The sequence below is a fragment of the Lathyrus oleraceus genome, chromosome 6 (genome assembly GCF_024323335.1).
Source record: "Lathyrus oleraceus cultivar Zhongwan6 chromosome 6, CAAS_Psat_ZW6_1.0, whole genome shotgun sequence".
In the NCBI taxonomy this organism is placed as follows: domain Eukaryota; kingdom Viridiplantae; phylum Streptophyta; class Magnoliopsida; order Fabales; family Fabaceae; genus Lathyrus; species Lathyrus oleraceus.
This window is the reverse complement of record NC_066584.1, coordinates 123,938,244-123,955,825: the sequence shown is the minus strand read 5'-3', so window position 1 is coordinate 123,955,825 and position 17,582 is coordinate 123,938,244. Positions and strand designations below refer to the sequence as shown.

The following is a 17,582-nucleotide window of genomic DNA, read 5'->3' as shown; positions in this document are numbered from 1 at the left end:
GATTGATACTTTCCCCAGTCGACAGGCCTGGAGATTGCTATTTCCCCAGCGGAGTATCTGAGAGCATTCCCCAGTGAAGTCGTCAGGTTTCTGTGAGGGTTTTCCCGAAGCGGAGTCAGGATTGATATCCCTAGCAAGTCAAAGACTGTTGTGTCCCCACAGAGTGTTAGTGGTGCTTATCCCCAGCAGTTTCTCGAATGGATTGGGTGCAAAGGAGGTTCCTCCCCAGCAAGGGTTGCCTATTTCCCAGCAGCAGTGCTATTCCCCAGCAGGGTGGAATCGGAATACTGACGAGTTCCTCAGCAGAGTGTCTCGTACTCCCCAGAAGAGTCCCTTGAGGGGGATGTTTTTATTTTATGCATTCATCATGTAGAATAGCATAGCATATTGCATAGAAAAATAATAAATCGCGTAGCATTTCCATGATTATGGAGCATTACGCAGAAAAAAATCAATCATGCATCATTGCAAGCATAAGCTAGTCTCAAGCTGCGGTTATGGTTTGAAAGGTGGTTTCATCTGCCGAGCAAGGTGTTACTCCGAGGAGTTCAGCATTGTGATTGATCAAGGTATTCCCCAGTAGTGCGATACTGGAGGAGGTTTTGTTCGTCGGACAGAGATGAGAAGGTTACGCGATCAGCGCGATTCAAGCCGTGGTTACCGCTTGGAGGTTTGGTTTCATCAGATGGTGAAGATGTTACTCTGAGGGGTTTAGCATCACGACGTCGGGTCAGCAATGTTCCCCAGTAGTGCGATATTGGAGGAAATGTTTCCGTCGGACAGAGATGGAAATAAAATCAGAGGACGTTACGCGATCAGCGCGATTCGAGCTGTGGTTACCGCTTGAGGATTGGTTTTGCCGGACAGTGAAGACGATACTCCGAGGAGTTCAGCATTGTGAGTTTGGAACAACAGTATTTCCCAGTCATCAGTAAGTGTCTGGTCGAGCTTTCTTTGGTGTCCAGTCAACATCATCCTTCGATGTCCAGTAAACGTCGCGTCATTTCCTAGTCATCAGTTAGTGTCTGGTCGATCATTGTTTGATGCCTGTAAACATCAATTGATGCCTGTCAACATCATTGTTTGATGCCTGTCAACATCATTGTTTGATGCCTGTAAACATCAATTGATGCCTGTCCACATCATTGTTTGATGCCTGTAAACATCATTGCTTGATGCCTGTAAACATCATTGTTAGATGCCTGTAAACATCATTGCTTGATGCCTGTAAACATCATTGTTAGATGCCTGTAAACATCCTTATTTGATGCCTGTCCACATCATTGTTTGATGCCTGTAAACATCATTGCTTGATGCCTGTAAACATCATTGTTAGATGCCTGTAAACATCCTTATTTGATGCCTGTCCACATCATTGTTAGATGTCCTGTCAACATCATTGTTTGATGTCTGGTAAACATCATTGTCCGATGCCTGTAAACATCGAGTTTTCTCCCAGTCATTGTTTAATGTTTGGTCGAGTTTTCTTTGGTGTCCTGTAAAACATCATCGTCCGATGCCTGTAAACATCGAGTTTCTTCCCAGTCATCAGTCAGTGTCTGGTTGAAGATGTACCCTTTGATACGTCGCCATCAGAGTGGTGATTGGTGTTATTTCCGACGATTGCCAGCGGAGTTATCACAAGGAAAGAAGATTTCGGGGTTCAAATGCAGTGATCTGGGATCATTTGCGCGAAAGAAAAATTCGGGGTTCAAGAAAAGCATAAAAAGAAGAGAGAATAATAATCCCGAGCGGATGTGTGGTGATCAGACCATGGTTATCCCTGCGTTACCATTTATTTTGGTATCCATGTCGATGTTTTTCGAGTTTGTTTCTTCGCCGATGCTGACAGGCGTTGTTAATTATTATCCCATCAGAGTGCAAATTGTTCGTCTGTTCTTGGTATTCAATCACTCTTCATCCTGATCATCCGAACGCCGAGGCTACTCGTATCGACAGGTTCACAGTGGATTGAATAGGGGCAGCTGTAACACCTCAAAATTTGCCCTCCTCTCTTGGGACTAAGCTCAACATCTATTGCATATCATTTTAGGTCATTAGGCATTGCATATTGCATATCATGTGGTTACATTGTGCAAGTCATTCTCCCAAGTCTTGATCAGAAGATGGAGAAGTCAAAGAGCAAAGCTAGGGTTTATTGACTGATCATTGGCCATCTGAGGATTGGACTGTGAATTAGGGTTTTTGTGATTCTCCAAGGACATTGGTCTTCATCTTGATTGCAATGATACATCATCATCATCATGGTTGGATGTCATCAGAAGATTGAAGCTCATTCCTTGAGATTAGGGTTTTGACCACTGGTCAACCCTAATCAGGTGCATTGGGCCAGTCGGGGCTTATTCAGGAGATGAGGTTTGTGATGGATATGGGGTTCATTCTTTGGTTATATTGTGCTTATTGAGGCTAGGGTTTCACCCTTGAGCCATTTCAGTTGAAGATTGGGGCTCAATTTGATCTATGCATGGCAAAATTCATCTGTCAGTTGAAAAAGTCAACTGTGGTCAACTGTACATGGTCTGATGGATGTGGAGGTGGAAATGAGTTGGATACACTTCATTCATGTTGGAACAAGTGTTATTTGACATTGCAAAGCTTAAGAATGAAGAAAATCAAGTCAGGACAAAAAACTGCCAAAAATAGAAAGTGACTTGTAATGGAAGTTTCCAAAAATGGAAAGTTTTTGACCTCAAAGCCACGTGTCCAAGGAAGCTTAAAATGAAAAATTGTTCAACATGAAAGTTGTAGATCTTGTTCTCACCTTTCCAAAAAGTCCAAGAACTTGAAATTCCCATGTATGGTTGGAAAATTATGGCTCAGTGAAATTCAAAAATGACCCATAATCAGGAGGTCATAATTTCCACATGGTTTGTCCAAATTGCAAGTTCTTTATATGCACAAACTCCATTTGACATGTACTTTCATGGTGCATAATTGTATTTTTCCAAAAGTGGTCAATGCAAAAAGTCAATTTTCAACTGGACAGTTAAATTGGACCAAGGGCAAAATTGTCCAACTTTCAAAATAATTGGAATTTTTGAGTGGGGATTTTTGCAACACCTCATGAATGGCATTTGAAATTTGTTGGAATTATCATTTTATGGAAAAGGCTTATGGTTTGAAAATTGGCCATTAAAATGAAATTGCAAAATTGGACAAAGTGGCATTACATGGTGAATTTCAAAATTACACATCCAATGAGAGTGGGACAAGTTGCAACAGCTCACACATGGCATTTAGAGAGTGTGTGAGCTGTCAAAGAGGTGGCAATGAGCTGGCTTATGAAATTCCATTTTTGCCCTCACTTGGAAATTAGCATTTTCACTAACATGTTCAACTTGGTTAATTAACATGATTAAGTGATGATTAAGCATTGGTATATAAACATAATCTCATTCTAATCATAACAGAAAATTCACAATCCCAAAGTCAGATCAAAAACTCATCACATTCTCTCAAATTCTCAAGAACACCAAAACCAAAAATTGACAAGAACTTCTTCATTTCTTGCTCAATTGGCGAAATTCCTTTGGATTTGAATTCATCTCATCATCATCTCAATCTGTTTGTGGAGTTTGGAGTGGAAAAGGCTTGGATTCGTGACTGTCCAACATTGCATCTTCAATGGTGAATTCGAATTGCAAGCATTAGGGACCACTACAATTGAACCTGGGCGCATTAATCAACTTCCTCGAGGTCAGGCTGCATCTGTTTGGAGCTAACACGCGCCAACTCGTCCAATTTCCTCGCTGCCATAACAGGTACTTCGAGTTTCGATCGTCACGATTCTCTGAATACTTATAGGAGTTTTGTAGTCCATTGATTGTAGATTACAATGATGCTTGTGGTTTAGCAAATGGTTAACTATAGGAGAAGAAATCTGGAATTGAATTTTCGTGTCCAAACCCTAACTCACACGATTTGGAAAATAGAGGAACATTTAGGTTAAAATAGGTTGATATTCGGATTGTGTGTTCTTAGACGAGTCCAACGGTTATGCGTTTGTTCATTTTGGTAACGATTCATGGATCTTCATGTTTTGAGTTTTCTGGAAAATCTGAGCGAAAGTGATGATGGAAGGTGTGTTTGATCTTGAATCCGGTTTGAAAATTCAAATAAGGCGTTTACCGCCCCCGCCTGTAACAAATACCATTGGTTAATTAATTAATTAATTTAATTCATTAAAAATTGTTAAAAATCATAATGACCTTTAAAAATTCACCAAAAATCATAGAAAAATCAGAAAAATATAGGAATTTTTGTGTTGACTTTCTTTTTGAATGTAGAATTTTTTTGACCTATTGATGGAAGTTGTGCATGGTAGAAAATATGTTTGACCTAGGGATGTTTCACATATGTGCATTTTTGATACATTGTGCCAATTCCATTGTGAAATGCTCATATTCTAAAAGAAATTCTTGAAAATTTTTGTGGTGGTTCTAGACACATCAATGTTTATTTACATGTAAATTTCATGAATTTTTGATACCTGATCATTGAGTTATGAATTTTGGAACTTAGGTGTGACAATTTGTGTCACACCTCATTATGTCAATTTGCTGGATTTAATTGTGTGACCTAGGCTTGGTAGAATAATGTGAAATTTTGCATGATGGTTGATTAACATGTTGAGATGCTATATGAATTTTTGTGGAATTTTACATTGCATTTTCAAATTGTTTGGTATTTTTCATCTCTGGTGGTTGAAATTGCAAGTTCATGTGATACATTTTACCAAATCTTTTGTGAAATGCTCATATGGTATTGTATGATCATGAAATTTGATATGCTTGTAATAGACACATTGTGTGACATTCCTGTTTTGGTCTCATCCATTTCTTTTTTGTTCTCATTGAGTTATGAATTTTGGAAGTGGAAGCATGTGTTGATGTTGTGATTTGGAGCCTATAATTGTGTCTGTTTTTGTTGATTTTCATTGACATGGTTCCATTGGCCCAATTGAGCTCAAATTTGACATGGTAGACCTTGAATATCCCCTGTTTAGGTGTAAATTATTTGAGAATTTTTGGAATTGTCTTGATGTGGATTTGAATGCAATAGTTCTGTTTGCATGTTTGGTGCTTCATTTGAGCTAGTTTGCCTTGTTTTGTGCATAACATGAACATGATGAATGATATAAACATGAGACCAAGTGTGTTTGCTCTTGTTTGACATTAATTTGACTTTGGTTTGAGAATACCTTGCTGTTTAGGAATTTTTCTTGCCTTTGGACCCTAGGCTTAGCCTAGTGGTCTTGTTGCTAATGTTTGCTTGATTTTTCAGGATCAAAAGCATAATGCACATGGAGAATGAACCAAGTTAAATTGAAATGACGTTGTTTGATGTTTGTACACTAACATAACATTGTTTTGTAGGTTGTGAAGCTTAGGCTTAAGCTTTGAGCTTGCCTTGTTGTGCATTGCTTTGTATAGTTTGATTGATTGAACACTTGTTGTTTATGGTTTGTCTGTCTGAGTACTAACTGTGTTTGACTGTTTCCAGGTACTTTTAGTTGCTCAGTTCCTTGTGAACTTTTGCTTTGCTTTGCTTAAGCAACTTGCATTGAGGTATAACTTCCTAACTTCATGTAGTCTGGAGACCCGGTCTGTTATTTGACCGGGCAAATAAATGTCTGAAGTCCTCCTTAAGAGGCAATGATTGTGTATGTTTACATTTTGTCCCAAGCAGGAAAAGTCCTTTTAATAAGGCAATTGGTGGAAGGTAGGGATAAGCAATCTATCCCCCACTACTCTGTGAGTCTTCTCCTTGCTCCCATTACATGGTTGTAGCATTGAGATCCAAGCCCAAGATCTGTTGTGTCAGAGTCTCTGAGTATAGAAGGGTTCCCCTATTCTGGACCCATGCTCGTTTGTCAGAAGCTCTCCCTGGTCAGGGATAAGAGCTGTGAGGTCTTATCCTCACTTCATCCTTTCATCTGCTTCACCTTAGCCTCGCAATGGCAAGGTTAAGAGCAAAACCAGCCTGTACAGACGACTTGCTGAGGCAGTCAAACCTATTGATTGAGCCCCCTTATTTGGCTATAGTGGGTGCTATGTGGATATCTGATTGACATGTTTGTTTGAGATGCTTGTTCTCATCTGATGTATGCTTGTATGTTGTTTGCTTGTGTGCTTACTTCTTTCCTGGTTAGGATAGGCTTGCTTATGCAAGTAGGATAAAAAACCTGAACTTAGGGTGACTTTGCATGACAACATCTAGGCTCGAGTCGTAGTCTCCCTAGTGTCGTGTCTTCCCCTGGTTTCTGGTTAGGAGAGTTTCTCCCCTGTTAAGGGGAACTACATCGCCCTGATCCTCGTTCCAGACGAGGTATGTAGGCAGGAGGTCGTGCGAGACCTCTCCGGGCGCCTTTTTCTTTATTTGCGTGTGTTGTTTGACAGATGCTAGGCTCGAGTCCCCGACTCCTTAGCATGTTGTTGTTTGTTTGCTTGTTTGCTATGTGTTGTTTGGTGTTTTGGGTTCGGATGCTGACGTAAGCCCAGAATTGGCTGTCGGGCTCCACGTTTGCCCTTTTGAGTGTGTTTTGGTTCGGATGCTGACGTAATTCCATTAAGTGGTGGTCGGGCTCCATGTTTGCCATCTGTTTGTGTGTTTTGTGTTGTTTGGCGTGCGTAAGCCGAACTACAGTGGCTCTGATTCTTGTTCCAGACAAGATATGTAGGCCTAGGGTGCGATACCCTATCGAGCTCCCTTCTCTTAACCCCACCTGCGTTCCCCGTGTGTGTGTGTGATGTTTTAGCAACCTATTCTTTATTTTAGAACGTGGATCCCGTCGAGTACGACGGACGTGAGGGGTGCTAATACCTTCCCCTTGCGTAACCGACTCCCTTACCCTTTCTCTTTGGTCGCAAGACCGTTTCCTTTCCAGGTTTCTCTGAGCGTTTCCTTTCCCTATCTTGGGATAAATAACGCGCAGTGGCGGCTCTGTGTTGTGTTTTTATTTGAGTCCCGCCGGTTGATTTTTCGCAGGATGCGACAAAACCAAATTAAATTTCGGCAATTGATCACACTACGCAGAGTTAGTCGAGGGTTCCGCTGCCCCGCCAATGGACGGGGGTCAAGGGGGCAGCCCCCCCTGCGGGATTTTAATGAACAATTCATTTGAAATCGACGTTGTTTTTCACATCAATACTTGATACTTTAAAGCACAACTCTTGTGATGTCACAACCCAAATCGCATAACTCTTTGACATCACAACCCTTGTACTGTCATGAACCCTAATGCAACAATTTTATACCGTCAAACACACTTCGATTGATAATTCAATATGATTGATCAACACGTCATTGCTTCACCATACTAATGTAGGATTCCGAAGCAAATGACCATTGATCACTCAAAGGAATATCAATCATTAAGTGTTTGAATGAACATAATAGAAATAATATATCAAATATACCATATTTTACATTAGAATTACTTATATCATATATATAAATTGATCGATCTCATTTGTGTAACCTATGGACGATCGATGTATCGCTGCTTCACCATACTAACGTCGGATTCCGAAGCATAGTCAACATCAATCATCCAAATCATACACACATGATGCCAAATTTAATTACTCGTTTATTATTTAATTCATTCTGTCTTTCAATCGTATTAATACAGAAAATACAGAAAATAAATAACTATTAAATGCATGGTTTCGTAAGTGGCTCTGATACCACTAAAGGAAAATTGTGATCCAAAATGCAGCGAAAATTAAAAATTCTCCTTTAGTGATCCTTACGAATGAGCATGATCAACAATGATCGTTACCTCTTGTGGCGATTGAAACCTTTGATGCATATCTAAGGAGTGATCACGAGCGTTGAATGGTGACAACGCCTCTACTCAGTCCATACTTACGGATTCCTTCAGTCTCAGTGTTAGCTTCTACGAATGAAGGCTTTGAGTGTGTGTATGTGTGTGTGTATGTGTGTGTGTGTGTGTGTGAGAGAGAGAGAGAGAGCGAGAGAGAGAGAGAGAGAGAAATGAATTTTCACCTAATGAAATGCTTCTACACAAGGGTTCTATTAATAGAACCACTTGTATGGGATGCAAGCTAAAAAACCCACTTAAGTGTATGTGGCCCATATCTTATGGTATACCGAAAATCACTTAAGCACGTGGTACCTTACCATATTTCGTATTGTACTTAAATGCATCATATCTTACGATGTTCTATAATTCATTTAAGTGCACCGTACCTTACGGCGTTCCTTATTTATTCTATCTCTCATCAATCCGTCCTTTTGTGTGTGACCCTTTAGGTTTTCGCGACATTGGCAATTATATTAAATCACGTATTTAACACAATAAACAGTGAGCGGTATCTAGCAACACATCACTGCTACCCAAGACACAAACATGTCATGTGATATAACAAATCTTTTTTGTGATAATACTTGTGTGTAAAATTATCCTTTTTTTCCCCTTATGTCTATATTGAACACAAGACATAGATCGTGTCATCCTTGTCTAGTTCAGTATTGGGCCCTTAGACATTTATCATGTTATGTAGAATGAGAAAATTCCATCTAGGTCACTCATGTCCCTCAGCATGCTTCGTGGAGTGTCCATCAACTGTCTTTATGGTCATCCGACAATGTTTGATCAGCAATAAAACACTCGACTCTACATCTAGGGTCCATAGTGGTTTCAAGTCGAAGGGTGGTATACACCACTATCACCATGAGAATAACCTATGACATTTTGTATAACATTCTATGTAGTATTCTCATAGCAGGTCAATCCAGTATAAATATTACTCCTAATATTCATACTTATATTTAAGACTCGATAACTCTTTATCCATGATCCATGAGATGTGACCATCAGTCTATATACATAATAATCTTAATACTTTAATGTTATCCCACTTCACAACAAAGCTCGACTACGAATACTTTAAGAGTAATGTCCTAATGTTTAATGGGATCTCATGATTAAGTCACACTTGATACATTAAATGGACTAACTATTCTAGAGACTTTATTAAACAAACATAATAAAGAAAAAACTTTTTATTATTAATAAATAATTCGATACAAGTACCCAAAGTATTGGCCTTTAGGGCTTACACCAACAACGTGTTGAACAAATTTATGGAATAAGGATGAGTCCAAAATATATCTCTAACGGTAACTCCATCCTCGCACGTTCGGTACCTAGACACATAATTGTTATCATCCAACAATTTTGAGAGTTGTTGCATTTTAGTTTTATCCCCCCTAAGTGCCTTGTTAGTTTGGTATCCAATGTTGTACACTTGCTTGATATTTGAGATTTTTTTTTGGTCTTTTACGTTTCAAAGTTGCAAGTATAATTTTCGGTTAAAACAAATTCAATGTCATATCAACAACACATTCCTTCTCTTTCGGCATGAGGTGACACACAATTGGATGACCGACAAACTTTTTCACACAAATAATGGTTATACAAACCATATATGACATTAAATATCTAGTTATTATTTGCTAACATATAACTCCACACCTTAAAGGGACACTCATATTTTCTTGAACCGGTGTCGTCTCGTTTAGAATTTCGGAGATGAAGTATATATTTTCCGCTTCTTTTGCACATCATTGTCACAAAACACACATCTTATATCCGAACCATTTTCCGACCTTCCGATAACCACACCAAATCCCATTTTGGAGGCCTCCGTACGAATTCATTGAATCACATGATCACGAGATTCAAACTCTTGCTCGTTTTAAAATTGGTTGCCAACATCTACCGCCTTCAGACCAACACCTTTAACAATGGGTTGTTATGGGAAAACACCGGGGTGCACCATATCTAATGAAAGCAATTACCATAAAACACCAAATAAACGCTAATGTTGTAAACATAACTGAAAAAATGAACACAGATAGATATCAGAAATGCATTTCTGGGTAAATTCATTATCATTTCGAAAATGTATCTCCGAAAAAAACGTTTGTTTTTCAGACAGAAAACAAGATTAATATGAGCAATGAGACTTGGAATAAATGATCTTTACCTGGAATTTCAACTTCTTTTACTCTCTTTGATGTGATAAAACACAAGATTGAAAATTTGGAGTGAAAATGTGGATTGAGAATGGAAGAATTTTTGGTGAGGATTTTGACTGAAAAAGAAGTATGGCTGTGTGATCATGCAGCTTTGTGTTTTATCAAATTAATCCGAAGATGTATTTCCGGAAATATCTGACATGCTAATGTGACAACAAATTTTAAAATTCCGTCCTAAATTTTCAAAGATGCATCTCTAGAATATACACTGGATTGATCAACTATCAACATATTTGTTGAAAATTTAAGAGATGTATCTTCGATTTTTTTTTAGTATTCATCTAGGGAGACACTCAGTTGTTGCGCCATAATATTGATGCATAGTACGTCTGGAGATGTATCTCCAAAATCTAAAGATATTTTTATATTTTTGTGTGATACGTAAGTATCAAAGGGGGTGCATTAAGAAATTCTATATTTTTAAAAGTGTGGGGTGAGAGAGTTTTGTTTTTGAAATAGAGAAGTATTTTGTAGGTCCCAACCAAAAAGGCCCACTTGAACAGGCCCATATCAATGTGGTGGTCTGTTTGCTCTCTCCGGTGGAGTCCGCGGTGACCGTCGAGGATGAAGAGCGGTTTAGTAGCGTACAAGATATACAGAGCCCTAAGCTACGGTGTATCACCGCTAATCCGTCTCCACCTGCGGTGGCGCAGATTCCGAGGCCTGGAACATCTTCAAAGATGGCCGGAGCGGCTAGGCCACCCCTCTCAGCCTCGGCGCCCAGGTCATCTCGTATGGTTCCACGCCGTTTCATTGGGCGAAGGAATGATCGCAATTCCTGTAATCAAACACTGCATTCAGAAGATGCCTCACTTGAATGTGCTCATGACCACCACCACGCTCTCTGCATTGTAACTCACTTCTCTGCTTCTACCTTTTCCACCACTATTTCAATCTTTTTACTTTTTTCTTTGCTCCTTTGTTTTTGGTGTAATGCAGTGAAGTACTGACCAACTGGCTTCCGAACCAAGTCATTTTACAGGTACATCTTTGGAGAACTATGGAGCACTGACACCTCTGAAATCCGTGTCAGTCACCTGCACCAACATCTGTGATAACAATTAATTTATTCATTTTTTCAAAATAGTTGGGGAATACAATGCCTACATGGGTTAAGTAGTTTCTTCAGGGTTGATGATTATTTACTATATATTTATCAGTTTTAATAGATGTTTTTAAATCTTTATAAAAAGTATCAATTGGTCTTCATTTTCCTTATTTTCAATTCAGGAATAACACATTCTTTTGGCCTTCTGAAACATGCAAATTTTCAGTTTTCGCCGGTTGATACACCTGATTGCATTAGTTCTTTCCTTCATTACTGGAAACCAAATGCGATTGTACTAATGGAAAGTGAACTCTGGCCAAATCTTATAATGGATGCTTCCAAAAATGGTGTAAGTCAAATCTTATTATGAGCACTTACAGACACAGGAGAGGAAAATAGTTGAGTGTTTTATTCATGCTTTCTAGAATTGAAACTGATAACCTACTGAATACAGTGATAGCTAAACAGCAGTCAATGTTGTTTTTCTTAGTTAGGAGCAAAAAGAGAAGACGATTAATTTGTTGTTCATTCATCTTCTTCACTTGTGCAAATATCATGTACATCGTGTGATCAGTGTCATTTTGTTTCACCAAATCTTACATGATATAACCTATTTTACTCTTGTAGATAACACTGGCACTGTTAAATGCTCGGATTTCTGAAAAATCCTTTAATCTTTGGTCAGGATCATTATTTCTTCCGTTGATTTCATTGATGTTATCCAAGTTTTCCTTGATTGTTCCTTTGGTATGTACTATCCTAGTTATTTTACATTTGCTGTAGTTCATATGTTTATTATGCTGTTATTGAACGTTTTGATTGCATAGAGTACAGAGCAGGGTCTCCGGTTTCAGCTTCTGCAAGCCCCTCCTTATATCATAAACTTCTCTGGTGATCTAAAGTATGGTATGTCATAAAGTTCTTTATTCAAAATCACTGAAATTGAATGTATATCACATTCTTGTGTTCTTTTTCTCTCTTGATTGCTTTATTGAAATTTCAACTTTTCAAGCACAACTAGTTGCAAATGATTACTATCATATTTTTTCATGGATTGTTGATTTCCCCCCCCCCCCCCCCCTCAAAGTGATAAAATGGTCTGTGTGCTAATCCGGTCTTATCACTCTCTTCATTCAGTAATTGAAGACATTGCAGTCAATGAATGTGGCAAAAGAAATACAGAAAATCTAAGACTACAACTTTCTCACAAGCAGGTTTGGATGGCTTCTTCCATTCATAGGGGAGAAGAAGAAAGTTAGTACATTCTTCATCTATACTTCCATCATTATGCTGTAAACACACGTTTGTTCCTTCGAGTCCATTGAAATACCTGATTATTTTGATCGATATAAACATTGAGAGAGACATTCTTGATTTAGAAAAGTTGACATCACATTTGCGGTTTGATTGTCCTTAGAGTTTCTTTGAAATAATTTGCACTTGTTTTGTCAAATTAGTCATCATATCAGGTTGTATATTTACTCTGAAGGCAGGAAAGATGTTACATGTTTCTTACATTGTATCTGCCATCTCCTCTTAAGAATGCACATCTCCTTACTCTCATTTTGTTTTCTCCGCAGTAATATTAGGAGTTCACACTGTCCTTATGCAGCTGCAAACTGATATTGTGACTATTATTGTTCCTCGGCATCCACAGCATGGACGAGAGATTGCCAAAGTCAGTTTTTGATTATATCTTTTCCCTTCAAAACTTCTTTGTTATAACTGCTTTTATGTCTTGTTCTCTCCTCCCAATACAGACTTCTGTTAACTGTTTATGCACTCTCTATCATTCTCAATATAATATAAGGGTCCCTTTCTTCATATTTTCACTGATAAAATAAGACTTCACTATTGTCTACTTATGAAATGAAATTCCAAGGAATTATTATATTTTTAAATCATTGTGTTTGGAATTGATACACTTGTATTATCTGTAAATGTTCTCTTTAGTCATATATAAGAATTGGTGCTCACGCAAAAATCACTCCCTTTTTTGATGACCTGTTCTTTTATCGCCTCTGGAACTCCTTATGCTTTTTCTTGGTGTAGTGCAGAAATTGGAGAAAGAAGGACATAATGTAGTTCTGAGGTCACAACACGAGAGGTTAAAGCCAGAAACAAATATTTATGTGGTGGACACTTTGGGTAAAAATTCTTTTCTTTTCAGTGACATGAAATTAAAACGGTCTTATGTACGTCTGGGAACATAGGCCTCATTATTTCTAGAGTGGGAGAGTTTGTATGTCTATGGTAGCTGACAGCATGTTTTACTCATGTTTTTCGTTGAACATGATGTATTATGGAAAATGAAATTGTCTTTTTTTATTATGGATATCAGGCCTGACATATACTGTCGTCCAACTTGTTTAACAGGTGAATTAAGACAGTTGTACACATTAACACCAATAGCTGTAATTGGGGGTTCATTCCTCCCTGGTTTGTCTGGCCATAATATCTCAGAAGCTGCAGCAGCTGGCTGTGCTATTCTGACAGGTGCAAGATTTGACCTTTTTTGTAGTTCTTATAAATCTCAACACAGTATTTTAGTGGCTGAAACTCAATTGATTTCAGGTCGCCATGTTGGCCATTTCTCCCACATGGTACTGGAAATGCAACAAACAAATCCTCTGTCAGTTCTTCAGGTGGGAAAGATGTCTCATTTGCTAATCGAAGTTGCTCAACACCATGAAACAATTCTTCTTAAACTGTTATCTTTTGTCGCTTGTAGGTTTCTGGAAAACAGGAGCTAGAAAAATCTCTAATTGAGCTATTCACAGATACAACACTTCTTGAAGCTCGTCGTAGAGCTGCAAAGGAAGCAATTTGTATGTTGTCCAATGACATTGTTACAAATATATGGAGTTTGTTAAATTTTCATATTTTTAGTAGATTGTTTACTGAGATGAAGCCTCCTAATATCATAGCTAAGACTATGAAAAGTGAAACTTCATAACTCTGAGCATTTAACTTGCGATAGAAGTATGCACAAATATCTATCCCATTTCCCTGTAATGGTAGTCTGTTTTCTTAATAAATTGAAAGTAAAATTCAGTTTAGCATAATGGTGCCGCCATTAGTCAATTTAACTCTAAACTTTATTGCTTTCTTACTCCTCCTTTAACATTTTGTTAGTTACGAAGATTTGCGTTTGCAAGCTTGATGAGTGTAGGGATTTTGGTATCATGGGGTTCCCAAATCCCTCGTTTAGTAGTATGGGATCCTCTATAAAGTATTTACGTAGCTCGTTTCTTCCCCTTTGATAGCTGACTTTGAAGGGAAGGTTTCCCAAGTGCACAAATACTTATCAATTGGTACCAGAGCTGATTGTTGCTAGCTCAAAAGAGGCTATCTACGGAAGGCCGAGTAAAGCAACTTAGAATGCAACGGAATGTCAACTCTCAGGGGAGGTGCTATGGTGGAACTTAGGTATCATTGGATATCCAAGTCCCATTTCGATTTGTATGAGATGCTCAGTAGATTATTTAAGTGACGTGGTTCTGCCCCCTTTAGAGTAGCTTTCAAAGAAAGGTTCTCCATGTGTTTAAATACTTATCACATTGTTATGAAATTGTGATGAAGTACTCCTTCCAGTCTCAAATATAAGCATATGTTGGTAAAAAAAAATTGATGTTTTTGGTCCGACCAACTTTTGCTTATATTTGAGACCGGTGGGAGTAGTTATTTTGTGCTGACTGTGGTAAGTTAAATACATCAAGTTTATGAGCTGAACAACAATCATCTCCAATTTGGGAACTTTAGCACAAATACACGAGGATTTCTCAAAAGCCCTATGGTATGTATATGTTAAGAGTCTCACATCAAATAAGATATGACTTAAACATATGTACAATCTTCACCTTACAAGTTAGTTTTATAAAGTTGAGATCCATTGGACTACCTGTTATCAAGATTCTGCAATTGGACTACTCACCATCTATATCCACACACCAAAGTCAATAGTGTTGGACATGAGGGTTTGTGTTAAGAGTCCCACATCGAATGTGATATAGTCTAAATATGTTTATAAGTGAAGACAATCCTCACTTTACAAACTAGTTTTATCAGGATTCTGCTATCGGGCTTCCCATTTATATCCATGCACCAAATCCATTAGTGTTAGCGTGAAGGTGTGTGTTAAGAGTCCCACATCAAATGTGATGTAGTATGAATATATTTATAAGTGAAGATAATCCTCACTTTACAAACGATATAGTGTTGGCGTGACGGTGTATATTATAAGTGGAGACAATTCTCTTTTTACATACTGGTCTTATAAGTTTGAGTTAGGCTCAACTACAATTCTAATAGTATGTAATGTTTTCCTATGTGGCTTTGAGTTTTGTGAACTCCTTGCTAGAGGATTGCCACTTGCATAATCTGTCATATCTTAACCTTTCAAAATTGAACTTGGCTGGCTGGCTGCAACCTAGTTTGATTGAAACTAAAAATCAAATTGAACTCTTGGGACATAGCCGTCTGTTGATTTATTAATCTTTATTATTCTTAAAACAACTTATGACCTTGCTTGCTTTTTAATGTTCAAATACTTCTCTCTTCCTTTTTCAGCTTAAAAATATCATTCTACTGCTTCAAACCATAACTTAATTGTATTAATGCATCATCAGAGACTGTGTCATATAGCGTCTCAGTTAAAAATAGATACATGCATCATTACATATTCAGGTACATGGGAATTACACACGCTACACACACGAGCGCAGAAATTAATCTACAGAAGAATGGGAATTACACACGCTGCACACACGAGTGCAGACATTAATCTACAGAAGAAAAACAGGTAGGTAGATAGGTAGGTAGCAGATATTGCATCTGGACAATCTGACATGACATCATTTTGGAAAATATAACATGCCTGTTAAGAACTAGTCTTGGACAATAGTGAATGTAAACAACCGAGGACAGTGATGGAGAAAGCTGTTCTCTTCGGTTACTGTTAATGCTTGTAGCTATTGCTCCTTTTGCTGTCAAAAGCTTCAAGTAGTGGTACTGAGTCTTTGGAAAAGCACAAATCTAGCTTTTTTGTAAGCACATGCGAAGAGGATCGGCGTGTGTGTGTCCCTCCTCCAAGTGAATGAAGAATATCTTCAAATAGGAACTCATCACAAGGTATAGCCAGAGGACCACTCTTGTTAAATCCATATCCTTCATATGCTTGGTCTAGCAGTTGCTGAAGAACTGGATGATTCAGGTAGTCAGTTCTTATCACAAACCTCCTGTTCGCCTCTCCTACTGTCACAGCCAAGTGACCTCTCGGCACATCTGATGGTGGTTTCTTCCCACTGCAGGCATTCTTGCGCCACATGCATGCCATATTTTTTTCAGCTGTAGTGTTATTAATATTGAGGAAGAGGTTCTTGGTAGTGGATTATACTCTGCACAACTTGATACAGTCTACACTCTTATATTAAGCACTTTATTTTTCATCTGACAAGTTTTGAGACACTTTGTATGGTTTGGAAAACGACTTAACTGAATCCGTAACGTTTTTTGACAAAGGTTGGGTATGGTAGTTTGATGTTGTCCTTTTTGTTCCATGGTGTTACATGTTAGTTCCATTTTTCATTATATTTCTATACCTTTAATATGCATTTAATGAAATGAAAAGGATGTAGGTACAAGAGTGTGCGTTGGTTGTTTATTATCTTTTTCGTAACTTAATTAAATTTGATCAACTTTTTAGGTTTAATTACATTTTTATTTGGCAAACTTGGTTTCATCGTTATGTTATGTTCAGTTTTTTCTTTCTTTTTTGAAATGATAAATGTTGCTTATTATTTTGATAGTTTTTTTGTGTGTATATTATTAGTTTTGAATAAGGAGTAATCAAATAAAAAAAGAGCAATGATGCTGTTAAACCATCTTAGTTGATCTTAGAGCTGCATAGGTACGGGTACGGTATCCGATACGGGTACTGGTACAGGATACAACATTTTCAAAAAAATCAAGGTAACATTCTATAAAATGTATGAGTAGAGAACTAATTTGTTAGGTTCATAACAAATATTAAAAATTGAAAAAAAAACAAAAATAATGTTAAAGATACAATAACAAAAAAATTAAAACACATCAATATACTATATTGATATTTGAGATTTCATTCAAAGCAGAATAATGAGAGAATAATGAGAAAAAATAAGAACGACGAATACGATACGAGTATCCGGTATCCGGTACAAATGCTTATTCGGTACCGGTACTTCACCACTTTAGAAATACCCATGATAAGAGTCTATGGATGAAATGGTAAAGAATATTTTTAGCTTATTTTTTCAGAGGTCTATTCTCTCAATTTGAAAGATTAGTTTTACAATTTTGATACCTGATTTTTAGAGAAAAAGAGAAACAATTTATGCAAGGGAAAAAAATAAAGCTTATTAAAACCATCAAAGTTATGGGCATAAAAATCACACTTTTAAAATTA

At 37.7% G+C, this 17,582-nt stretch overlaps 2 protein-coding genes across 5 annotated transcripts; one reads left to right on the top strand and one right to left on the bottom strand.

The window, feature by feature from the left end:
* Window positions 1–10,541: 10,541 nt before the first annotated feature.
* LOC127096158 (probable 3-deoxy-D-manno-octulosonic acid transferase, mitochondrial) lies at window positions 10,542–14,202 on the top strand. Of its 4 annotated transcripts, none has more exons than XM_051034767.1 (11): window positions 10,542–10,940; window positions 11,072–11,117; window positions 11,364–11,484; window positions 11,823–11,884; window positions 11,965–12,043; window positions 12,275–12,391; window positions 12,718–12,815; window positions 13,195–13,285; window positions 13,514–13,633; window positions 13,712–13,782; window positions 13,869–14,202. In XM_051034767.1, the coding sequence occupies exons 1-11, from the start codon at window positions 10,654–10,656 to the stop codon at window positions 14,091–14,093; spliced, it is 1,317 nt and encodes a 438-aa protein (XP_050890724.1). In that variant the 5' UTR covers window positions 10,542–10,653; the 3' UTR covers window positions 14,094–14,202. The 4 variants fall into 4 exon arrangements, with proteins under 4 accessions (XP_050890724.1, XP_050890722.1, XP_050890725.1 ...); XM_051034765.1 differs by having other exon boundaries at window positions 11,364–11,486; window positions 11,765–11,884; XM_051034768.1 differs by lacking the exon at window positions 11,072–11,117 and adding an exon at window positions 11,029–11,071 and having other exon boundaries at window positions 10,544–10,940.
* Window positions 14,203–15,728: 1,526 nt separating this feature from the next.
* Window positions 15,729–16,782, bottom strand: LOC127096160 (auxin-induced protein 15A). Its single transcript, XM_051034769.1, has one exon. It carries the CDS (start codon window positions 16,470–16,472, stop codon window positions 16,095–16,097), a length of 378 nt encoding a protein of 125 aa, XP_050890726.1. The 5' UTR covers window positions 16,473–16,782; the 3' UTR covers window positions 15,729–16,094.
* Window positions 16,783–17,582: the final 800 nt, after the last annotated feature.

Excerpts from the sequence above, each read along its gene's own strand:
- LOC127096158 (XM_051034765.1), top strand. The coding sequence starts at position 10,654 with ATGAAGAGCGGTTTAGTAGCGTACAAGATATACAGAGCCCTAAGCTAC. Across the intron at positions 11,487-11,764 it reads TGGATGCTTCCAAAAATGGT|ATAACACTGGCACTGTTAAA; the intron begins GTAAGTCAAATC and ends TTACTCTTGTAG. Across the intron at positions 13,634-13,711 it reads TGGCTGTGCTATTCTGACAG|GTCGCCATGTTGGCCATTTC; the intron begins GTGCAAGATTTG and ends AATTGATTTCAG.
- LOC127096160 (XM_051034769.1), bottom strand. The coding sequence starts at position 16,472 with ATGGCATGCATGTGGCGCAAGAATGCCTGCAGTGGGAAGAAACCACCA.